Source organism: Zootoca vivipara, chromosome 3 (assembly GCF_963506605.1).
Source record: "Zootoca vivipara chromosome 3, rZooViv1.1, whole genome shotgun sequence".
Taxonomy (NCBI): domain Eukaryota; kingdom Metazoa; phylum Chordata; class Lepidosauria; order Squamata; family Lacertidae; genus Zootoca; species Zootoca vivipara.
This window is the reverse complement of record NC_083278.1, coordinates 99,425,302-99,450,706: the sequence shown is the minus strand read 5'-3', so window position 1 is coordinate 99,450,706 and position 25,405 is coordinate 99,425,302. Positions and strand designations below refer to the sequence as shown.

General features: G+C 42.1%; 1 protein-coding gene across 4 annotated transcripts in view; it reads left to right on the top strand.

Annotated features, from left to right (window-relative positions):
* The window catches only part of THADA (THADA armadillo repeat containing), a 151,930-nt gene that overhangs the window by 57,722 nt on the left and 68,803 nt on the right, over positions 1-25,405 (top strand). For all 4 annotated transcript variants that reach the window (XM_035111205.2, XM_060273043.1, XM_035111204.2 and 1 more), the window contains 2 exons: positions 4,779-4,868; positions 7,094-7,225. In XM_035111205.2, the coding sequence (XP_034967096.2) occupies positions 4,779-4,868; positions 7,094-7,225 (222 nt within the window). The remainder of the gene's footprint in view (positions 1-4,778; positions 4,869-7,093; positions 7,226-25,405) is intronic.

Genomic DNA, 25,405 nt, shown 5'->3' with positions numbered 1-25,405 from the left:
AGCTAAGGGTTCCGAGGACTGGAAATTGGTAAATACTGTAGAGCAAGATTAGCCAACCTGGTGTTGCCCAGATGTTTTGAACCAGGCACCCCCAAACTTGGCCCTCCAGATGTTTTGGGGCTACAACTCCCATCATCCCTAACTAACAGGACGAGTAGTCAGGGATGATGGGAATTGTAGTCCCAAAACATCTGCAGGGCCAAGTTTGGGGGTGTCTGTTTTGAACTATAGCTGCCATCAGCCCCACCAGCATGGCCAATGGTGAGGGATAAGACGGAAGCTTTAGTTCAAAACATTGGGAGGGCACCCTGCTGACTAACTCTGCTCTTGTCTAGGGGATAGAGCAGGCACCCCCAAACTCCGGCCCTCCAGATGTTTTGGACTATAATTCCCATCTTCCCCGACCACTGGTCCTGTTAGCTAGGGATCATGGGAGTTGTAGGCCAAAACATCTGGAGGGCCGCAGTTTGGGGATGCCTGGGATAGAGAGTTAGACTGGGGAGCCCTAGCTTCACATTTGCTTCGCTTTGAAGCTCATAAGTACCCTTGGGAGAGTCACTCTGCCTCTTGCAAGGTTGTTGTCAGCGTAGAACGAGATAACCCTTCGCCTGCAATCTTGAACTTTTTTTGGGGGGAAGTCTAGGATACAAATATTGCATATAAAACAACAGATTTGTGCTTGCACTGGGAGTGTGAAAGATAGGCAGTGCTGGAGACTGCTGTGTTGGTCACAACTTGATTTGTATGCGTAAGGGATTCTATGTTCATTTTAAGTGTGGTAGAGCAGATCTCTTTCTAAGTGGTGTGCAATTACCGCAGAACTGATGTTGTATCTTTTCACACAGAGTATTGCTTTAGATTTTAGGGGAGCAGTACCAGTAATAGTATAGTCACATTTCTCTTTCGGTTCTTTTTACTTATTGGGTGAACATCTGTCTAGTACTAGAAGTAACCACCTGTTAGTCAGAAGCCCTCCTGTCTAATCTCAACGCTTGGCAACTCACTTAGTGGTGAGGTTGAAAGAATTGCGCATTTTGCTGGGACATGCCTTCTCCAGTCAGTCTGCAAGCGTAGAGGAAAACAGTCATGGCCGATACGGGATACCAAATTACAAATCACAACATCATTATGACTAAACTTCAAGCCTATTCTTGATCCTAGTTGTAAACTTGATCTGCCTAGTTGGAGAATGTTATGTTCCTTTTCGGTGGGCACCGCCAAGTTGTAAGATTTGGAGTTGATGGTCCTTCATTTACCTCCCATAATAATTCCCTAATTAGATTAGAAACTCTCCTCCTTCAATGACAGGTACCAGTTCAAAAGCATTATTCTGTTGTTCTTCCAGAGAAATGTTGTCCAATGCCCGAAACCTGGAGGCCTCTCAGAATTTATACCACCTCTTGTTACTTGTGAATGGCTATAGCCCTGTGCTTAATAAAATGACTTATGGAACCAACTCCTGTTTAAAATGAGCCATGAAATTGTGGGATGTGAAATAATAATTTGGATAATAATAATAACAATAATAATAACCTTTATTTATATCCCGCCCATCTGGCTGGGTTTCCCCAGCCACTCTGGGTGGCTCCGCACCGAACATTAAAAACACAATACAGCCCTATATAAACTTATAATATTTTGCACACCTGCCTTAACCAAAACTACCATGGCTATCATATGTTTGAAAAAAGGAGGACTTGATTAGAAGAATGTTTGAAATGCACTGTATTTAAGATTAATATTTTATCTCCGATCATCTTGTACTTTGCAGGCAGAAGTTGAGAGTGCTATCTGCAGTATTCAATTTAAAATACTCAGCAATATTGAAGACATGATCAAACTTGTCATGTTTGTCAGAGGTCGGCATGACCTAACCTGCCATGCTTGCTACAGGTGTGAGGCTGGGATTGTGCAACACTGTCTAGTCAGTGTTTGGCTGTTGTTGCTCAAATGCTGCAAGTTTGAAGCCTTGATCTTTAATAATAGTTCTCTTGCACTAGAGCAGCCTTTGCCATGTGTTGGCTGATGGGAGTTGTGGTCCAAAACACGAGGAGTGCACCAGGTTGGAAAAGACGTTGCTGGAAATTCAGACACGTCCTCAGGTTTCCAGTTAGAAACGCAATTTAGGCCGAAAGCAGTCGGCCATCTTGTTAATAACAAGCTTGCAACAAGGGGTTTTTCTTCACATGCACCCTCTGGAAGGCCGATGGTCCCTCCTACAGTGATTAACTCTCCCAAGTACTGTTCCGTGCAATTTACTATTCATCATTTTACATTATAATATCTCAAATATCAAAGGCAGCAGTTGGAGGGGTGCCAGGGAGTTGCGACCAACATTCACTGTAAAACACTACAAAGGCCATTTTTGCTCAGCCCAAACAGAAAGTGCTTTCTAGTCCCTGGAAGGGCCTGTTATGCAACTCCTATGGGCAAGGCCAGTTCAGGGCCTTCACTACCCCGGGAAGATGTTCCAATCTGTTGTTTTGGTGGTGTGCCATCCAGGGCTGCTTTAAACAGAACCATAAGTTCTTGGTTCTGGCCTTGTCATTCCTTGGGTCGATTTTATGGTCCTCATTATATGTGGGAATAATCAGACCAGATTTCCTGAATCCTCAGACCAGATTTCCTGAATGCCAGTGGGAAATTTGAGCTTCTACTTGCAATTTTTGTTTGTGTGCTGCAATTTTTGTTTGCTAGTAGAGAGATACTGTCTGCTGCTTCCATTTTCTAATTCCAGAACAGTCTGCATTTTATCTGTTTTATAGAATCATAGAATTGTAGAGTTGGAAGGGACCCAAGGATCATCTAGTCCAGGGGTGGCCACCTCCCAAGAGACTGCGATCTACTCACAGTCAAAAACTGGCAGTGATCTACCCCCTTTTTTGGGTTCAGGTCAAAGTTGTTGAGCTTTTTTAGGAAGGCCCATTTTGAGGGGGTTCGGGTCAAAGTTGTTGAGTTTTTTTCAGGGAGGAGGTAAAATGTTGAGCTTTTTTAAGGGTAGCCACAGTTGTTTAGCTTCTTTGGAGGAAGCCAGTGATCTACCACAGACGTCCAGTGATCTACCGGTGGATCATGATCTACCTGTTGGTCATGCCTGATAGTCCAATCCCCTGCAATGCAGGAATCTCAGCTAAAGCATCCATGACAGATGGCCATCCAACCTCTGCTTAAAAGCCTCCAAGGAAGGACAGTCCACCATCTCTCATGGGAGTCTGTAATGTAGTAGGGCTATGGGTTTTCTTAAATGTTATATCATGGAGATCTTCAGTTATGAATAACAAAATTGGCTTTAACCAGTTCTCCTCGGACATTAAAATAGGTGAAAAATATAGTAAACGAAACTCTGAGCAAGGCCCTTGCCGGTATGCTTGTATTGATCAGGTTAAGGCTCCTACCTTTATGTGCACTTGTGGAAGCTTTCTGTGCTTGCTTCATTTAAAATATTTGTTTTGATCCGTTTTGCAATATTTTCCCAGTGCTTTGTGGATAAGGCATGTTGTCTTAGCTGAGCACTGGAAGAATCTTGGCTGGTATTTGCCATGTGGTAATTCATTCATACGTTAAAACCTTACTTATTTTCATTAATAAATATTAAAAGGAACTGTAGGTATAAGACTTTTTTTTTTTAGATTAGTTCCTTGATCTGAAATATGGAAGCTTTTTTATTATTTATTTTATTTAAATATGTATAAACAGCACTCTCATATGAAATATAATAAGGTGTCATACAATAAAAACATCAATGTGCTTAGGCATTCAGTGTTTATTTGAAAAACCATTTTAAATGGAAAATGTTGTGTTTTTTTCTGATGGTTTTGCTATCGCCTTTCCCCCCTTAACCCTTGGATTTACCTTATCAAAATAATGGCTACTATGACATTAAAAATAAATAAATCAGTGGGATATGAGATCTGTTTGTATTTTTGAAAAATGTACATGCTTATGAAGCTTTAAGTATAACTTGTTGTTTAGTCGTTTAGTCGTGTCCGACTCTTCGTGACCCCATGGACCATAAGTATAACTTATGTTGTTTAAAAGCTGCTTTTAGGAAGTCTGGTTTTGTGACCTGCCTATTTTGCATTGGCTGATTTTTTAAAAAAAGATGCTTCCCATCTTATGGTACATAAATAGCACAGAAAATTAATCCAATTAATACAATACAATTAATCCAGAATGCGGCAGCTAGACTGTTGACTGGGAGCAGCCGCCGAGACCACATAACACCGGTCTTGAAAGACCTGCATTGGCTCCCAGTACGTTTCTGAGCACAATTCAAAGTTTTGGTGCTGACCTTTAAAGCCCCAAATGGGCTCGGTCCAGTATATCTGAAGGAGCGTCCCCACCTCCATCGCTCTGCCTGGACACTGAGGTCTAGCGCCGAGGGCCTTCTGGTGGTTCCCTCGTTGCGAGAAGCAAAGCTACAGGGAACCAGGCAGAGGGCCTTCTCGGTAGTGGCGCCCGCCCTGTGGAACGCCCTCCCACCCCAGATGTCAAAAAGAAAAACAACTACCAGACTTTTAGAGGACATCTGAAGGCAGCCCTGTGTAGGGAAGCTTTTAATCTTTAAGAAATTAGTGTATTTTAATGTTTCTGTTTGAAGCCGCCCAGAGTGGCTGGGGAGGCCCAGCCAGATGGGCGGGGTATAAATAATAAATTATTATTATTATTACAGAAAATGGAATTATTTGGGTTGTACATAATTATACATAAATCTTGTGTAAATAGTCTTGAAACTTCCATGCAACTGTGTGTTGGAAAATCTTTTTCTTCTTTTACAGAATGACAGGGAGGGAGTTCTTCACTCGGTTTCCAAACCTTTATCCATTCTTGCTCAGCCAGTTGGAAGCTGTAGCCGACACAGTGGACAGGTAAGAAGAATGCATTGTTATCATTGTCAATTGTCCATTGAATCCATTGTCAAATGTTTAGGCTTTCAGTGTTGGAGCAGAAAACGGATTTGGAGAAGTGCTGTCTATGTGTTTTTAAGTAGGCTGTTGTTGCTATTAGTTTATTTATAGCCCAGCCTTCATCAGGGACCCCAGGGCAGGTCACAACATCATAATTAATACAATACACAGCTGAAATAGTCAAAGTTAAAAACATTCTGTTCTAGCTGTCCATATACTGCTGGAAAATAATAATAATAATTGCACTCTCAATTCAAAGTCCTTTTGGAATTACCCATCAGCATTTTTTTAAATGTTTAGAGGTTTTTTGCAGTTTTTTTTGTTTTGTTTTTACTGCAGCAAAAACTGATAACACATTAATCTCAGTGATATTTATGTACATACAAGCCACTCCATTTCGTACAAATTATTTTGCAGTTCAGCTTTGTATTCATTAATTTTTTCTCCTCCGGGTAATTTGAGAAATATTTTTTTTATGCTTATGGTTTGGTTTATGGTTTATACGCAGCAAAAAAGGAAAAGGTGTGTTGTGGGGAATCATTCAGAAGCAAAGCATTATGGTCTGCATTGGTTGTCTTAAAAAATGGAGCATTAAGCATGAACTGTTTCTGATAACTTAAGTGAATAAAGTTAAACGGTTGCGGTGAACTAATAACACTTGCATGAAAGAGAAATGTCTGCAATGTTTTTAATCATTTCAAAGAGTTGCCTCTACCTAGCAGAGCAATCGAAACCACCAAACAGCCATGCTGAAGGGAGTTTGGGTGATGTGGGGAGGCTGCTTCCCCAAGCCCTTCCAAGATTCATTGGCCTCTGCCATCGGGGGGACGGGGACGGGGACGTGCCAGTGAGGATGCCTGTCCAAATGGCAGGCAGGTGGAAGCTACTGCAGTTGATACCCTTGCGGTGTTTCAGGGATGGGTCTGGACAGGGCCGGATTTAGGTTTGATGAGAGCCTAAGCTACTGAAGGTAATGGGGCTCTTTATATGTCCAGCTGTCCTTTGTTAACAACAAATTGTTGCTGGGTTTTTGTGTGTGTTGAATATATGCTATATCAGGGGTCAGCAAACATTTTCAGCGGGGGCCGGTCCACTGTCCCTCAGGCCTTGTGGGGGGCCGGACTATATTTTGGAGGGGAAAAAAAGAATTCCTGTGCCCCACAAATAACCCAGAGGTGCATTTTAAATAAAAGCACACATTCTCCTCATGTAAAAACATGCTGATTCCCGGACCGTCCGCGGGCCGGATTTAGAAGGCGATTGGACTGGATCCGGCCCCTGGGCCTTAATTTTTCTACCCATGTGCTATATGGAAATTTATGGACCTAATAGTTCCATATACAACACAAAACAGTTGCTGTATGTAGGTTTTATTTTATTTGTTTTTATCTTATATTTTGGAAATGTACATCTAGTGTTGTTTTTTCCCTTTTTTGCGCCCCCAAGAGAGTGGGGCCCTAAGTTATAGCTTGTTTAGCTTATATGTAAATCTGGCACTGGGTCTGGACCAGCCCCTGCCAAATCTCCTGGCTGGCTCAAGTAGCAGGCCTGTAGGTGTGGCAGTAGCTCTGCCATTTCATTAAGCTCTGCCCTTGCCTGTCATGATTTGAAACTGCCTCTTAAGTCATACTCCCAGTTAGACCCATTAAAATCAATGGACATTACAAACTTATGTTTGTTAGTCCCAAGTGTTTCTGTTTGGAAGATGACTTAGCTGGCTATAACCCAGAGTGCTTCATCTTCCTATAGCAGGGGTTGGCAACCTAAGGCCCATGGGCCACAACCCTTGCCAACCCCTGCTATAGGCCACAAGCGGCCCATGGGGGCCGTTTAACCCACTCGGTCGGCTCCCGTGCGCCGCGCTTAACCAGTGCGGAGCAGAGTGGAGACCGCCTTCCACGACGCTGGCCAGCTTCCCATTGGCTACAGGAAGCTCCTGCAGCCAATGGGAAGCTGCGCACGCCGCCTCATGCCAGGAGGAGCGCCAAAAATAGTGTTTGCGTGTGTGCATGCACACTCCAGCCCACTGTGGCGTCTGTGGGACCATGAACTGGCCCAAGCCACAAAAACTTTGCCGACCGCTATCCTATAGCAACGTCTGGTATATTGTCAAATAGTTGTAGACTTAGGCAAATATTTTTATGGATGTGTTTAATGATCTTCACAACATTTTTTTTTTAATGTAGTGGGACGAGTGAGTTTAAGCTGCACCCGAGCTTATTCCTTTTGCTTTTGATTTTGGGGAAGCTGTACCCATCACCGATGGATGGCACATATTCTGCCCTTAATATGGCACCCTTCGCTCCGTTTATTTTGAGGTAAGTTGTATATTTCACTTTGCAAATAACTTCAAGGTACCTGGGAATGCTTCAAGCTGCTTTAGTTGTAGAGATATTGCTAATTCAAAAAAGCGTCTTCCTTAGTTCACCTACCACATTTGTTATTCCACATGTGATCTAGTACATAGTGGGTTTTTTTACATATAATTTTTATTAATTTCTTTTTTAGCACGATATTTACAACATTACAATAGCAAATACAGTGGTACCTCTACTTACGGATTTAATGTGTTCCGAACGAACATTCGTAAGTCGAAAAAATTGTAAGTCGAATCCCATAGGAATGCATTGGGAGAAAAAAATTGTAAGTCAAAGCAACCCTATCTAAAAATTCGTAAGTGGAAAAAATCCTATCTAAACCACATCCAAGATGGCAGACGGAGCTCCGTTCGTAAGTAGAAACATTCGTAAGTAGAGTTATTTGTAAGGAGAGGTACCACTGTAAAAATACTCTTTGCTGTGCCGAGCTCGTGACTTCCCTCCATCCCTTCAACTGTTTTTTATTTTATTTTCAAGTCTTTATATCGCATTTTAAAACCTCCACTTCTGACCTTTATGTCCTTATAGTCAACTCTGTCTCTTTGGTCTAGAAAGTTATAAAATGTTTTAAATTTCGTTGCAGGATTTATTTCAATCCCGCGAGCGTCTTCACATTTTTACGTGATCTAGTACATAGCGTTGTATTTGTATGAGAAAAGTAGAGATAACTTGTGTAGAACACCTTACATATTAAATATTGGAGGAAGGAGATATGTGGATTTTTCTTTTTTCCCGTGTCTTTCTGACGCTGCAGCCATTTTCTTCTGCGGAAAGGGAAGTGGTTGGGGTCCAGTCTGGGAACACTTGAACCTGCAGCAGTGCTAAAGAAAAGCAGGTGTGAGCCCAATTGATCTTGTGGGATGTAAGACTGCAGCTACTCATATGTATGAGCAGAACATAAATGTAATATTATTTTTTTAAGAGAGAATGGTTCGGTGTGCACAATAGCAAATACACCTGTCGCCCATTTGCATCTGGTGAAAGTTGTGTATTTCTGCATTGAACCGAAATGTTTGGTTTAATTGCCTGAAAAACAAAATGAAAACAAGTACGCTCTGTTGTGTGGACTCTGTACAAGCCTCTTGATCATGTGCAAAGGCAAGGGAGCCCTTCCCTTGACTGCTGGCCAGCAATTACTTGCTTCTGGTTATAGTGAAATTGTAAAGCTCTGGTAGACCTGTACAAACAGAACCAAGTATTTATTGATATATGGGTGTTGAGACTGATATACATATTCAAGCACTGAGAATATGTTCAGCCTTGCACCTCAAACAATACAGCATGGGCTTGTAAAAAAAATCTAATTAAGCTGAATTGAAAATATTCAAAGCCTAAGTGGAATTTTCCATTTAGTGGGAGTTGAGTTACACTTGGCTTGGCTGTGTTGAAGTAATTTACACAACGTGAGTCAGATTAAACGTTTACAAGAACAAATCTCGATCTTCTGTGCGGTCAGAATACTCCAAAATTAAATTAGAAGACTTTTTATCAGTCATTCACCGTGTTATTAAAAGCACATTTTATCCTGGTACAGTGGAACCTCGGTTTATGAACACCTCAGTTTATGAATTTTCGATTTATGAACGCCGCGGATCCATCTGGAACAGATTAATTCACTTTCCATTACTTTCAATGGGAAAGTTCGCTTCAGTTTATGAACGCTTCAATTTATGAACAGACTTCCGGAACCAATTGTGTTCATAAACCAAGGTACCACTGTAGTTTAATTGTAAAATACATTGTAGATTAATCCTTATAACCTTTCAAAATCTTTGAATGGAGGGTTAGGTTGTCCTTTGCTAGTAATTTTTAGCAAAATAGGCATGCTTTTGATGAAGAGAAGTAATCGAGAGAAATATATTAACTGTGAAAGTAAGAATATGAGCAATCCACTGGAGGGATTCCATTTTGTTGCTGTTTCCTGATCATCAGAAATGGCTTTCTGTGGAAATTCTGCCTGCCAATTTTGGCAAGTTCTGATTGATTGTGAATTCATACAGAGTAATCTGTTCTTTGCTTTAAGCAAAGCCCTAGGATATTCTCACATCAATGAAAAGATATTTCCATCTTGGTCACAGGGTAGATGGTGGGACTCGGCTTTACTTAGGGCTGCCAGCTTTAATCAGTAGTTTTTTTAAAATAAACAAAAGCTGCGGCTGATTAAAATGGGACCCAACTGATTAATCACTGGAACTGAGAGCTCAGGATCCAGTCACTTTTTTTTTTAGTCTGTTTTCGTTCCCTTGTATTACTGTAATGGGGAATGAAATAGAAAATATTGAGGATAGCCTTTGTTATCTCAAAAAAGCATTATTCTGAAAATCATATCTTCGAAGGCTTTGGTTTAGCATAATAATAATAATAATAATGCCACCTTTATTGTCAATGTACAACCTGTGTACAATGAAATTAACCGAGTCTGTAAGGTCATAGATCCTGTTTCGTTTGAATAAACCACAGTTAATTCAGGCCATAGTTTTGTGATAGGAACAAACTACTTAAGTACTCTCCCGTCCCCTCTTCTCCAGTGAAGCTGCAAGGAGGAGATTGAAATGATCTGCTTCCCAGCTTCGACGAACCACGGTTTGTGATTATGCACAACAGGACAAAACTGTGGTTAGTTTAAGCTGTGGTTTATTGAAGAAGGCCAAGGTTGAATTGTGGTTTCTGATCTTGTTCTTGGCTTGTTTCTATAAACTATAGTTTAAAACAAATGGCATTTCCCAGTTTGGACATGGTTACAAACTCTAACTTAAACTAGGAAGGGAGGGGGGTGATTCCAATCTTCTCATGGCCATGCTAGAGGAGAGAGGATAGGAAGCACTTTAAGTAGGATCTGTTTCTCTAAGGCTAAATCATGGTTTAATGTTTTGTCCAAACTGGGCCTCAGAATAAACAATAGTTTCCATGAATACAGTATACCAGGCATCCCCAAACTGCGGCCCTCCAGATGTTTTGGCCTACAATTCCCATGATCCCTAGCTAACAGGACCAGTGGTCAGGGATGGTGGGAACTGTAGTCCAAAACATCTGGAGGGCCGAAGTTTGGGGATGCCTGCAGTAGACTATAGTTTGGGTGTTGTATTCCCCCCCCCTCCAAATGAAAGCATTCGATCTCAGCCTCTGGTGCAGGAAGGGAGTGGAATCTTGGAATGTAAATCAAGAAAGGAAAAGAGGGTTGGAATGTCAATAATAATAATAATAATAATAATAATAATAATAATAATAATAATATATTATTTCTACCCCGCCCATCTGGCTGGGGTTCCCCAGCCACTCTGGGCGGCTTCCAACAAAAGATTAAAAATACATTAATTACATAGGTATTACATATAAATCAAGATTGCAAAAGGATGGAGCTCATCCATTTGTGGAAGGGATACTCTGGATATAACACAGTAATACCTATTCTGATTGTTGTTTTCCTGCTACTCAACCCTAGAGAAAATACCAGGAACATGCAGAGTACTTGATAATAGTGAATTGATTTAAAATGTGGCAGATTACAGAATGAACACCAGAATGTTTTAAGTAGGATTTGGATCCAATGGAACTGAAACACAGCAAATACCTCTCAAGTCGGGTTTTTCCTTCTATCAGATGTCAGTAGGAATTCTAGTTCAAAACATAAATAACTTTTGATTGAAAAGGGCATTGATAAGACTGCATCATAATCATTCTCTCTGTATTTAATTGGGAAACTTGGCAGATTAGTAGGAAGCACTGAGATTTTTGCCAAAACTTTTCAAGCAAAGCTGAGAGAATTCTACTCTCTGGTGGATAGGGCCTAATACTTTTGCTGCTACTTACTGGGCAGGAAATTCTAACAAGGCAGGGATCATTTAGCTGTGATTCCTGCGCTGCAAAGTGTTTGACTAGATGATCCTTCGGATCCCTTCCAACTCAACAATTCTGTGATTCTGTAAGCAGTGAGTGCAATGCCCAAGTGTTGCCTCTGTAGCAATAGATTGTAAATATTTATGATGCTCATTGTCCCATCCACCCCAACACCTCCCCTTTTTACTGGGCCAAATTTACCATGTGCAGTTTTGGGTTTGAAGTCAAATATGCCACTTTTTAATAAGCACAATATAAAGATAAAATTGTAAAAACCAGAACCCTGCTAATTATTTTCAGGCTTTTGAGGCTGTAAAAGATGTAAGGAAGACAATGGAATGATTTCTATAAATATTTTGTAGCTTAGTAAATTAGAAAGAATTCCTTCCTTCCTTCTTTAAAAAGCTCTAGCTGTTGGAGTGTTGAGAGTCTCATATCAAAATAGACATTGAGGTGTGACTGGGCCAATATTTAATGAGCAGTTTTAAATAACATGACGTTATGCCTGAAACATTGTGTTTTTTTAATCTTGAAATTAATAACTCCTGTCAATATTGGTGGAAATACAAATACGAATAGTAAAGTCTGTGGGTTTGGGTGTTGCAAGTCACCTGCTTATTTGCTCGCTAAAGCAAGCCCATATCTTACCTTGAGAGATGCTCAAACAGCATTGCCCTTGAGCTGGCTAAAAATAGAAGCACCTTCTAAATGTTTGTTTTTGATAAGTAGAAGAAACAATACATTTCTAATGTGCTTGGTATTATGTACACAGAAGAGTTGTTTCCGATGGTTGTACGTGTATAGATATTACGCATGCCTGTATTTAATGTGCCTCCTTGTCATTAACTGATTTCCCTCCCTCACCATAGCTCTTTGATTTGCTTCAGCTGAAAAACTAGCTAATTGGTTTTGCTCTGCGATGCCCTTTGTGTGCACTTCCTCCTCTCTGCTTTCATCTGTAGTGCTTATGGGGAAATGCAATCGCAGCACCAGCTAAGCATATTATAGTTACAAAATCAGTTGCTGGTTTTGCATTTGCAGTTGCACCTGCGGTACTTAGAGATGGAGGTGGGTGCTCTCGCCTAATGTAACTGTAAGAGGTTATGACTAGGGTTGCCAGACTCAAGAGAGGACAGGACTTCTGTGCCTTTAATTGCCCTGCTCTCTTTTGAGTCTGGAAACCTTAAAGAGAAACCAGCAGACCCTTTGTTTAATTTCCAAGCAAAGGGTCTGCTGGTTTCTCTTTAAGGTTTTCAGGCTCAAAAGAGAGCAGGGCAATTAAAGGCACAGAAGTCCTCTCCTCTCTTGAGTCTGGCAACCCTAGTTATGACTTATGAGAAAGGCTCCATGCAGCTTCTAGGCTAAGGAGATAGTTTGTGTTGGAAAGGAAATAAATGAAGTACTGGCACTTTTCTCTCTCTTTTTTAAGGAACAAATTTCAGCTGTATCTCTTCCCTAATATTGGATTAGGGAAGCTAGTATTCCAGAATAGTGAGACCACAGTACTAATGATATGCAGCCAGATCCTGTATGTCCTTATTCAGAAGCAAGTCCCACTGAGTTTAACGGGACTTATTCCCCAAGAGTGACGCAGTTGGCATTGTGGTCTAAACTACTGAGCCTCTTGGGCTTGCCGATCAGAAGGTCAGTGGTTCGAATCCCCACAACATGGTGAGCTCCCGTTGCTCTGTCCCGGCTCCTGCCAACCTAGCAGTTTGAAAGCATGTTAAAGTGCAAGTAGATAAATTAGGTACCACTCTGGCGGGAAGGTAAATGGTGTTTCCGTGCGCCGCTCTGGTTTCGGTGTTCCGTTGCGCCAGATGTGGCTTAGTCATGCTGGCCACATGACCAGGAAAAACTGTCTGCTCCTTCAGCCTGTAAAGCGAGACGAGCGCTTCAACCCCAGAGTCGTCTGCGACTGGACTTCACTGTCAGGGTTCCTTTAGCTTTACCTTTATTCCCCAGGAAGTGGGTATAGGATTGCAACTCTGAAATGCTTCAGAATAGTTAATTTTATAATTGTGCTTTCCCTCCTAAATGCTAGATTTATTACGATGCTGCATACTTATTTTTTAAAAATCTTAATTATTCACCCACAATTATCCCCACTTTGGTGTTGTTGTTGCAAAGATGAGTACATAACTTCAAGGCTATGAACTTGCAACACTCCATTAATGAAGAATGCACTTTTACTAAGTTCTGAGTTAATCCTAGCATTTTAACTTTAACCTTGGGCATCATGACATGTTCTAGACGGCAAGCTGTTCTTGAAATCTGGGTGAATTTCAAAGCAATCTTTCTGGAACAGTGGGTGGGAAGAGAAAGAAAGTCCCTTTCCTGTCCCTGAGAGGTAATAACGCTGGTTGTTTTTTTATCTTGTATATTTATGTTATGAACTGCCCTGAGATCTGTGGATCAAGGGCCGTATAAAAATTTAATCTAAATAAATAAAATAAAAATAAATAATACACTCAGAGGTTACAGATTACTGCCTCTGTATAGAGTTAAAAGGTTTATGGTGCACTTTTAATGTGTGCTGGAGAACTGAGCTATTCAACTTTGTTCTAGGTATTACATCATGCTGTTGTTGTTTAGTCGTTTAGTCGTGTCCGACTCTTTGTGACCCCATGGACCAGAGCACGCCAGGCACTCCTGTCTTCCACTGCCTTCCGCAGTTTGGCCAGACTCATGTTCGTAGCTTCGAGAACACTGTCCAACCATTTTGTCCTCTGTAGTCCCCTTCTCCTTGTGCCCTCCATCTTTCCCAACATCAGGGTCTTTTCCAGGGAGTCTTCTCTTCTCATGAGGTGGCCAAAGTATTGGAGCCTCAGCTTCAGGATCTGTCCTTCCAGTGAGCACTCAGGGCTGATTTCCTTCAGAATGGATAGGTTTGATCTTCTTGCAGTCCATGGGACTCTCAAGAGTCTCCTCCAACACCACAATTCAAAAGCATCCGTTCTTCGGCGATCAGCCTTCTTTACATCATGCTAAGCTAAACCAAACCATGTATTTCATGAATGTTTTCACTCCAGGAAAAATGGTTGCTGCTTTCCTCTTTCCCATGAGATGTTGCATCCTCCCAACCTGGGCTTGTGGTTTAGCTCTCTCCAGGCAAAACACAAGCTTTAACTAACATTTGTCCTATACGTAGTTTAAAACTTGTGGTTTGTCTGGGGGGAGCCAAACTACAAGCCAAACTTAGCTTAGCTCGGCACAGCAATAGAACAACCATAGAGTAGCAAAGCTCCTGCAACCTCTTTTTTGGGAGCTCACATGCTTGCACGTATGCTAAGCCATAGTTTTTATTGTGTATAGCCATACTAAGTGTGGCTACTCACAATAAATTTATTGATTGATCGTGCAACATGCAAATCAAGCCATTGGGTCTTCAAACTAGTAAAGGAAAATGCATAAAGTGAAGGAAGTGAAGGGAAAGGAATGTGTTTAGAAAAAAGCCACCAACAATTGGGTCTGGACTCAACTGGAAATAGGAGCACCCTGTTCAAGCGGAGGTTGGAGTTGGTATTTTCAGCATCTTCTCCCTGTTTTGCCCAGTTCCCCAGTGTCTATGGAGTTGGGCATTTTTAAGTGTGGTGCATGATTGCAACCGAAGTCAGAAAAAGACAAGGGATCTTCGGAAGAAAAAGTGTTTTCTCTGTAATAGATTGTTTTTTAACCAGTTAATCAGTTTCTCACGCTGTTTCTCACCCATCTCTATTTGGTGACACCAAGATAAAATATTGCCATGACTAGCAAGCAGTCTTTCTGGTTTCGTGTTATTTTCTAAATGGCTTCAAGTTGGCAGAATCATTCTTTATTTGGAGGAATATTTGCTAAATGGTTAGAAAAGAAGAATTTGTAATGAACCCCATGTGGCTTCAACAAATTGCTAAGCAAAAGCTAGCTGAAGTCATTGTGGGTTGGAAAAACTGCATCTGTAAAATACAATAAACATCTAGTTGAAATAGAAAATCCCAGCAGGCTTGATGATGGCTCTGAAATATGATGGGAAAATATTTCTCTAGGGTGTAAAAATCTATATACACACACATGCGAGGGGGTGGGGTGGGGAGTGCAGCTTTTCATCTCGCTGAGATAACTTTTCTTAGAAATGTTATACACAAGTGGGCTTAGGAGTGGCTCCGTTTCAGCTCGCTTGTTAAATGACCACTTCAAATAACAGCCAAATTCCTATCAGTCTCAGAAGCGAAACCTACAGTTGTTGAAAAGCTGATCTGGAGTGGAAAAGAAAATAGGGCTTTTCAATATGATAAACTTTGCAAATAGACTTTTTCTTTTCTTTCTTTTTTTTTTTTTGAGGCTAGGGATACTGCCTTATACAGTACTTAAGACAGTGTCTTTCTGGGGAGGAGGGACACCACATTTTGTTAATGAGGGGAGCAGGCTTCTAAAATTACTTTATAGTCAGAACTTAACTTTGTATCCGTATTATAAATCCACTGTGTTATGGATGTGTTGAATGTCTGTATGGATATGGAGTGTGTGTGTGTGTGTGAGAGAGAGAGAGAGAGAGAGAAAGAGAAAGAGAAAGAGAAAGAAAGAAAGAAAGAAAGAAAGAAAGAAAGAAAGAAAGAAAGAAAGAAAGAAATCACACTCAGGCCTGATTGGAGGGTGGGGCCTCAGACTGAAAGAGGGCATAAGGTTTAGACACTTTTATTTTTATACTTACTGGACCACAGACTGCCACATTCTGTCACTAAGAGCTATCTTAAGCAAATAAAAGATGTAAACTGAAGAAGAACTTTTGTCTGTTAACTGATAGAATCATAGAATTGGAAGAGACCACAAGGGCCATCCAGCCCACCCCCCTGCCAAGCAGGAAACACCATCAAAGCATTCTTGACATATGGCTTTCAAGCCTCTGCTTAAAGACCTCCAAAGAAGGAGACTGCGCCACACTCCTTGGCAGCAAATTCCACTGCCGAACAGCTCTTACTGTCAGGAAGTTCTTCCTAATGTTTAGGTGGAATCTTCTTTCTTGTAGCTTGAATCCATTGCTCTGTGTCCGCTTCTCTGGAGCAGCAGAAAACAACCTTCCACCCTCTTCTATACGACATCATTTTATATATTTGAACATGGCTATCATATCACCCCTTCACCTTCTCTTCTCCAGGCTAAACATACCCAGCTCCCTAAGCCGTTCCTCATAAGGCATTGTTTCCAGGCCTTTGACCATTTTGGTTGCCCTCTTCTGGACACGTTCCAGCTTGTCAGTATCCTCCTTGAACCGTGGTGCCCAGAACTGGACACAGTATTCCAGGTGAGGTCTGACCAGAGCAGAATACAGTGGTACTATTACTTCCCTTGATCTAGATGCTATACTCCTATTGATGCAGCCCAGAATTGCATTGGCTTTTTTAGCTGCTGCATCACACTGTTGACTCATGTCAAATTTGTGGTCTACCAAGACTCCTAGATCCTTTTCACATGTACTGCTCTCAAGCCAGGTGTCACCATCCTGTATATGTGCCTTTCTTTTTATTTGTCCAAGTGTAGTACTTTACATTTCTCCCTGTTAAAATTCATCTTGTTTGCTTTGGCCCAGTTGCCTAATCTGTTAAGGTCATTTTGAAGTGTGATCCTGTCCTCTGGGGTATTAGCCACCCCTCCCAATTTGGTGTCATCTGCAAACTTGCTCAGTACGGCACCTGCAGTACGGCACCTCAGTACGGCACCTGCCCTCAAGTCCATCATCCAAGTCATTGATAAAGATGTTGAATAAGACTAGGCCCAAGACAGAACCCTGTGGCCCCACTAGTCACTTCTCTCCAGGATGAGGAGCCGCCATTGATGAACACCCTTTGGGTTCGGTAAGTCAGCCAGTTACAAATCCACTGAATGGTAGAATTGTCTAGACCGCATTTTACCAGCTTCTTTACAGAGATTTTGTCATATTAAGAAGTTTAAAATGCTCACAAATGTATTAATTAAAATATAGCATTTCTGATGGTGCAATATTAGACTGTGATGAATGTGTCCTCTCAGATCAGCTGATTATCTGAACAAAAATGTTATGCCGTGGTCCCTCACAGAAGCCATGCTGTGTTTTGCTGTGACCTTCCCCATGGTAGCCATGTTGTGACTGGCGCCCACAGTGCTCTCTCAAAATTCAGAAGGTGTCTACCAGTTCAAACTAGGCTAGCAATCCTTGAGCTGAGTCATTCTCGACCCACTGAAATTAATGGACATGGCAAACTTGATTGTGTGCAGAGGAGGGTGACCAAGAGGATCACCAAGCCTTATGAGGAATGGTTGAGGGAATTGGGTATGTTTAGCCTGGAAAAAGGAGTCTGAGAGGAGATACAATAGCCATCTTCAATATCTAAAGGGCTGTCACATGGAAGACGGAGCAAGCTTGTTTTCTCCTGCTTCGGAGGCTAGGACCCAAATTAATGGCTTCAAGTTAAAGAAAGGAGATTCCAGCTAAAAGTCAGGAAGAACTTTTTGGTAATACGGGCTTTTTGACCGTGGGGCAGACTTCCTGGGTTGGTTGCGGACTCTTTTTCCTTGGAGGTTTTTAAGCAGAGGTTGGGTGGCCATCTGGTATGAATGTACTAGTGGAGATTCCTACATTTCAGGGGGTTGGACTAGATCAGTGTTTCTCAACCAGTGTGCCTCCAGATGTTTTGGGACTACAACTCCCATCATTCCTGACCACTGGTCTTGCTAGCTAGGGATGATGGGAGTTGTAGTCCCAAAACATCTGGAGGCACACTGGTTGAGAAACACTGGACTAGATGACCCTTGGGGTCCCTTCCAACTTTACAGTTCGACATACTTTCTTACCTGTATCAGATTTCTAAATGAGAGAGAACCATAGGACTGGAAGTCCTTTGTAGTTAAATATCCTGTGGTGATTTAAAATACCATAATATTCATATAAATGGTTATGGTCTCTTGTTTGCATTTGGATTAAGCAACCTGAAGCTGAATTACAAAAGTTCAAAGTCTAGGTTAAAATATTTGCATATGATAGTGCACATGGGGGAGAACATATAGTTTGGTGGCGCAGCACATGTCCTGCAGTAATCAGGTTTAATCCCTATCTGCCTAGCAATTCCAGTCAAAAGGATCATTGTCAGAGTTGCTGTCCTTCATGGTAGAGAACATTTTGCCTAGATTGACTGGAAGTCTGATAAGGAAGATTTGTATGTCCACACAGCCTTCATGGATTTCTTTTTGTATTTTAAACATATGTTACCTACTTTCCCAATGATTGGTCTTTTACTTGTGCTATTAGTTAGTGCTTTAAGTGAATGTTTTGAAGGGCATCTGAATTATTATGGAGCTTTCTTATAGAAATTGCTGATTGTTATGCACGGAATGCTGCCAACTCTATTGCTGGTTTGCACAAGGCTGAATATTTGCAAAGGGTAGCTGAGGCAGCAGAAATGCGCTGGAAATAATTTCGCAAGTTGTGGATCTAAATTTATTGAGTTTTGTTCTTTGATCACGTGCTGCTGAAAGCAAATGTTTTATTTAGTAGTTCGTGTCGGAATATAAATAGCACAAAATGTCACCGAGAACATTTAATTTCTGCTACATCTGTAGATGAAAGTATTGAGTCATAACTTCTAGGCATCAAGTAAATGCAACAAGGCCACCTCTAGTTATTGGGGGGGAGAGGCGTCTTATTTTAGCTGGCCTTTCCAAGACAAGAGTCTTATAACACTCGATCCCAGGCAAGAAGCCCTCCCCATTCCCTAGCTACTAATTATTGATTCCTGATCCTTTATCCAATGTTTCTGCTGGTCTTTTATTTATTTTTAATAAATTAATTAATTGCATTTATAAATTGTGTGTGTGTGTGTGTGTGTGTGTATCTGTCGCTTAGCTGCAAAAGTATTTAAGTAATGTACAAGAAATTTTAAAAAAGGGATAAAGGTTGGTTAAAACTATTCTTACAGAGAATAGAGGAGCATGAGCACAATGATGGATTGGGGATCGGACTAAGTCTGGCTTTGCTCGGGGGCTGTTGATGTGCCCCAGCAGCTACCCGGCCTTGCCAGGTTCTGGAGCTTAACATGTAAAATCATTGAGAATTTTGATCTCCCCCCCCCCTCTGCCACTTTCACAAACAGGCCCCTTATGCCACATTTACACACTCAAATTCAAAAACTGTTCGCAATGCAGTGTGGCACAGTGTTTTCTCAGGAGCCCTTGCAGTGTGGAACTAGTTGCATAGTTCTTGGGATCTTCGATTACAACATCAGCCTCCGCATGGAATTGTATTACGTGGATATGAATACACAATAGTATGAGCTACTTAGAACCTGGTTTGTTTTCCCCTGTGTAAGACAAATTAGCTCACCTTTCTTGTTTCTTTGTTTTACCGTAATTATGGTAGTGGTGTATTCTGCATGGAGAAGATGGAGCAGAATGTGAAAAATATGAGCGGGGCAACCCCTTGGGAGGGGGGGGGAGTAACTGCCTCATCCCCTGTGTTTTTGGGGCCTCCACACCTGGCACTGGCAGCTGCAGCCAGCATCACTGCCGCCAGCTCTTCACCCAACAAGGCTCCTAGAGCAGGGAGAAAGGGGGCGGAGGGTCGCACTGGCACTGCTCAAAAGACAGCAAAAGAAAACAAATGTTAAGCACAAGTGACACAATATCACCACCGGCTGCAAGTAAGTGGGTCCTGAGGAGCAGGGATGCCACTGCTGTCATTGCCACGAAGAAGAGGAAGGGCAGCAGAAGAAGTGCAGGGAAAACACTGTGCTGTTTGACCCGCATGCCAGTTACTATTTTGTAGTGTGGATAAACAGAATTTTTTTCCCCGCATAGGTGTTGTTGGCATTGTCTTGGGAGACAATGGAGTGCACCTCTGGGGGTGAAGTCAAATGGCTGGGGAATCACAGCGCCTGTTGTGGCTGCAGAGACCAGTAACTCATTAACTGCTGCCTCCTGTGTTGTTTTTGCTGTGTTAGCAGCAGCAGCAGCAGCAAAGTGACCTCTCTGGGGTGCAGGCCTGGGCAGTGTAGTCCCCCCGCCTCTCGGCCTCACTGATGTGGTCCAAAGGCAAGCAGAGCAAGATATTTGGCACCAGTTTGGCTGCAAGAGTTGACGGAAGGAGGCATACAAGGTGCCATCCAGCCGTCTAAGGGACTCCACTCTGGTTTGTGTGGGGTTCACTCCTTAGCCTTCCCTTCTCCCAAAGATGTCTCGCAAGGAAGTGGATGCAGATTGTTCCTCAGGGTTTGCTCCTGAAGCCTTTCTCATGAATGAGCATAGCTGCAAGGAAACGAAGGTTTAGGACCAGGTTGACAAGTCCCTTTTGCCCCTCACTTCCCTCTGCAACACGTGCAGAAACCACCTTCTTGACTGTTGGACCCTCAATCCACCGGAGCCTATCTTCGCATGCAGGGGAATTCCCTAACTACTGGGGTGGGGGTGGGTTTGAGACCTCACCTGGTTTAGCCAGCCAGTCAAAGCCGTTCCCAGGGTGTGGCTGCTGTTGCTGACAGCTTCTAGGAGCCACTGTTGAGAGCTGAGTGCAGAGTGGAGACAAAAGTTGGACAAACCAGCCCATAATGTGTCCCCCACTAGAGGTATTACCCTATTACTGTAGAGGAAATTTGACAGAGTGCATTTCAGTTGCCTTGAATCACTTATTACATAATTGTTGTTGTTGTTGTTTAGTCGTTTAGTTGTGTCCGACTCTTTGTGACCCCATGGACCATAGCATGCCAGGCACTCCTGTCTTCCACTGCCTCCCGCAGTTTGGTCAAATTACACAATTATCTTTCTCTAAATTAGACTTCCCAAGCAGGGAAGTATAAAAGGAAAACAGCAAACACTCCCCCCCCCCCCCCCGCCAGCAAAAACATTATTCAGGCTTGCCAGACTTCCAGGAAAGCCTTCACTTCAATATACTTTGGTTTTTGTAACGGTCAGGCGTGTCATCGTATTAAAGTTCATTCTGACTATGCAAAGGTTAAATACTTAAAGCTCAAACACTGAGTGCTTATTTGAATAGTAAAATTTATGGTTTCACTCCAAGATTTTCCAGCTGTTGCATGATACAGCTTGTATATTTTGCTTTGTTTATTCGCTATCAAAAAGCAAATCCCTTCAGATTAATCTGAAGCGACCCCAGCACCACTCAGACTCAAGTGAGAAGAGAGATCACAGACCGCTTTCATTGTAATCCTGCTTGTTAAATCCAGACTTATTGCTGGAGGACTGTTTATTTTTTAACTTGAAGGAAGTATGTTTCATTTTATAATATATATGCAAACATAGTTAAGTTAGCTTGATTGCCACCAGCACTTTTTAATCTTGGGAGACTTTATTTGACAAGTCAAACGATTTCCCATGTTTATTGTGAACTGCCAGGAGGAAACAGTATTTTTCTTATAGACAGGAAGTCCAGAATCAGATACAGTATTGTTCAAGGGCTTCCTTGTGATTTCAATAACAAGGAAGCAAGAACTGGCACTCCAACCTAGGGTTTTATGGCTTGTTTACATCTGCTGGACCATTGTGTTTTGGCTCCTTTCTCATTCCAGTTTTCTTCCATAAATTTGTGCTCGGTAAATGTACTGACAACAGGTAATGGTTGAGTGACATACAGTAGCAATTAAAGGGTGGGATTCTTTGAAGGGAAGGAAATGGGATTCCCCACCCCTCTTAAGTGAAGCCTAAATTTTACGTCAGGAGCCACAATCTGTATCTAAAATCTGTATCCTTTTTGTGTTGAAATAAACAGCATCAAGCAATTTTACATTTTGATGAGCCACTTTTGATAAATCGTAGAACTGTAGAGTTTGGAAGGACCGCGAGAATCATCTGGTCCAACTCCCTGCCCAACGTGGGGCTCGAACCCACAACCTTGAGGTGTATGAAGCATCCAGGCAGGAGGTTCACCAATAAGCTGTTGAAACAAACCCTGTTGGTGGTGTGTTGCTGTGTCTTCAAGCTTGTAGCTGGCTTTCCGACCTTCCTGTTGGCCAGGCAGCTAGATCCTCTGTTCAAATCAGCCCAGATTTCCTTACAATTTAGTTGCATCCTGGCTAACTCCCATCTAGCTTTCTTTCTCTGTCCTGGTTCTTTGTTCCTGCCCTTGTCAGTGACCCTTCCCTCGTCTATGAAATGTAAATCAAAATCAGAAATCCTATGGGGAGAGGGGAAATGTATTGGATAATTTGGAGCAGCGAGAGGTTTCTTCTTCCTGTTTCTTCTTCAGTCACTTGTCTGCCCACCAAGGCTATTTTTCAAAAGTTTTAAAGTTGTGGCTTTAAGAAGCAACTATATTCAAATGGAAATGGATTGGTTTTTGACTTGGGGGGGGGGGCAGCTCTCTCCCAGAAATATAGAGGCTAGCCTGTATATCTGGGATAGCAGCTCTTCCTAGGGTGGGAAGAAGGAGCTAGTCCAATTTGACCACTGTGTGTAGGAGAATCTCCCTGCCTTTCCAGCATCTTTCTGAAAGAATGGGAATTTACATAAGTAAAAATATGCAGTGTTGCTTCAATAATTGCAGTTGCTGGGAAAAGCTAGTCCTTTAATCCAATTCATGGTGAACAAAAGATACATGGGGTGGGGTGGTGAGAATGAATAGACACATATTTTTCAGTCACTGATATGAATGTTAATCTGATGTTTGGAAGAGGCAGTATGTGTGAAAGGTAAAGCGCTGTTCTGCATATCCTTGTGTTTGCCACAACAAGTATGGTTTTGGGATTTTATTTCAGCCCAATATATTATGTGCATTATGTGTTGTTGTTGTTGTTTAGTCGTTTAGTCGTGTCCGACTCTTCGTGACCCCATGGACCATAGCACGCCAGGCACTCCTGTCCTGCACTGCCTCCCGCAGTTTGGTCAAACTCACGTTCGTAGCTTCGAGAACACTGTCCAACCATCTTGTCCTCTGTCGTCCCCTTCTCCTAGTGCCCTCAATCTTTCCCAACATCAGGGTCTTTTCCAAGGATTCTTCTCTTCTCATGAGGTGGCCAAAGTATTGGAGCCTCAGCTTCACGATCTGTCCTTCCAGGGAGCACTCAGGGCTGATTTCCTTAAGAATGGATAGGTTTGATCTTCTAGCAGTCCATGGGACTCTCAAGAGTCTCCTCCAGCACCATAATTCAAAAGCATCAATTCTTCGGCGATCAGCCTTCTTTATGGTCCAGCTCTCACTTCCATACATCACTACTGGGAAAACCATAGCTTTAACTATACGGACCTTTGTCGGCAAAGTGATGTCTCTGCTTTTTAAGATGCTGTCTAGGTTTGTCATTGCTTTTCTCCCAAGAAGCAGGCGTCTTTTGATTTCGTGACTGCTGTCACCATCTGCAGTGATCAAGGAGCCCAAGAAAGTAAAATCTCTCACTGCCTCCATTTCTTCCCCTTCTATTTGCCAGGAGGTGATGGGACCAGTGGCCATGATCTTGGTTTTTTTGATGTTGAGCTTCAGACCATATTTTGCGCTCTCCTCTTTCACCCTCATTAAAAGGTTCTTTAATTCCTCCTCACTTTCTGCCATCAAGGTTGTGTCATCTGCATATCTGAGGTTGTTGATATTTCTTCCGGCAATCTTAATTCCGGCTTGGGATTCATCTAGTCCAGCCTTTCGCATGATGAATTCTGCATATAAGTTAAATAAGCAGGGAGACAATATACAACCTTGTCGTACTCCTTTCCCAATTTTGAACCAATCAGTTGTTCCATATCCAGTTCTAACTGTAGCTTCTTGTCCCACATAGAGATTTTTCAGGAGACAGATGAGGTGATCAGGCACTCCCATTTCTTTAAGAACTTGCCATAGTTTGCTGTGGTCGACACAGTCAAAGGCTTTTGCATAGTCAATGAAGCAGAAGTAGACATTTTTCTGGAACTCTCTAGCTTTCTCCATAATCCAGCGCATGTTTGCTATTTGGTCTCTGGTTCCTCTGCCCTTTCGAAATCCAGCTTGCACTTCTGGGAGTTCTCGATCCACATACTGCCTAAGCCTGCCTTGTAGAATTTTAAGCATAACCTTGCTAGCGTGTGAAATGAGCGCAATTGTGCGGTAGTTGGAGCATTCTTTGGCACTGCCCTTCTTTGGAATTGGGATGTAGACTGATCTTCTCCAATCCTCTGGCCATTGCTGAGTTTTCCAAACTTGCTGGCATATTGGGTGTAGCACCTTAACAGCATCATCTTTTAAAATTTTAAATAGTTCAGCTGGAATACCATCACTTCCACTGGCCTTGTTATTAGCAGTGCTTTCTAAGGCCCATTTGACTTCACTCTCCAAGGGGGTTGGACTGGATGGCCCTTGTGGTCTCTTCCAACTCTATGATTCTATGTCTGGCTCAAGGTCAGCAACCACACTACCTGGGGTGTATGAGACCTCCATATCTTTCTGGTATAATTCCTCTGTGTATTCTTGCCACCTCTTCTTGATGTCTTCTGCTTCTGTTAGGTCCTTACCACTTTTGTCCTTGATTATGGTAATCTTTGTACGAAATGTTCCTTTCATATCTCCAATTTTCTTGAACAGATCTCTGGTTTTCCCCATTCTATTGTTTTCCTCTATTTCTTTGCATTGCTCATTTAAGAAGACCCTCTTGTCTCTCCTTGCTGTTTTTTGGAAATCTGCATTCAGTTTCCTGTATCTTTCCCTATCTCCCTTGCATTTTGCTTGCCTCCTCTCCTCCGCTATTTGTAAGGCCTCGTTGGATAGCCATTTTGCTTTCTTGCATTTCCTTTTCCTTGGGATGGTTTTCGTTGCTGCCTCCTGTATAATGTTACGAGCCTCCATCCATAGTTCTTCAGGCACTCTGTCCACCAAATCTAAATCCTTAAACCTGTTCCTCACTTCCACTGTGTATTCATAAGGGATTTGATTCAGATTGTATCTTACTGGCCCAGTGGTTTTTCCTACTTTCTTCAGTTTAAGCTGGAATTTTGCTATAAGAAGCTGATGATCTGAGTTACAGTCAGCTCCAGGTCTTGTTTTTGCTGACTGTATAGAGCTTCTCCATCTTTGGCTGCAGAGAATATAATCAATCTGATTTCGATGCTGCCCATTTGGTGATATCCATGTGTAGAGTCGTCTCTTGTGTTTTATGTACACATATATTATTTGCCATGATATAATAAACAATTGCCAGTTTAAAATGACCACAGAATAAAGCAAGCTCCTTAAGTGTTTGACTGTAATCTGCATTTGATTATGTTACTAGAACTAATGCAATTAAATCAAAATGGAATGCAGTTCTAGAGTTGGCTGAGGGAAAAAAGCCCTCTGAATCATGTTTTTGGAAAGTACCTTTTCACAGA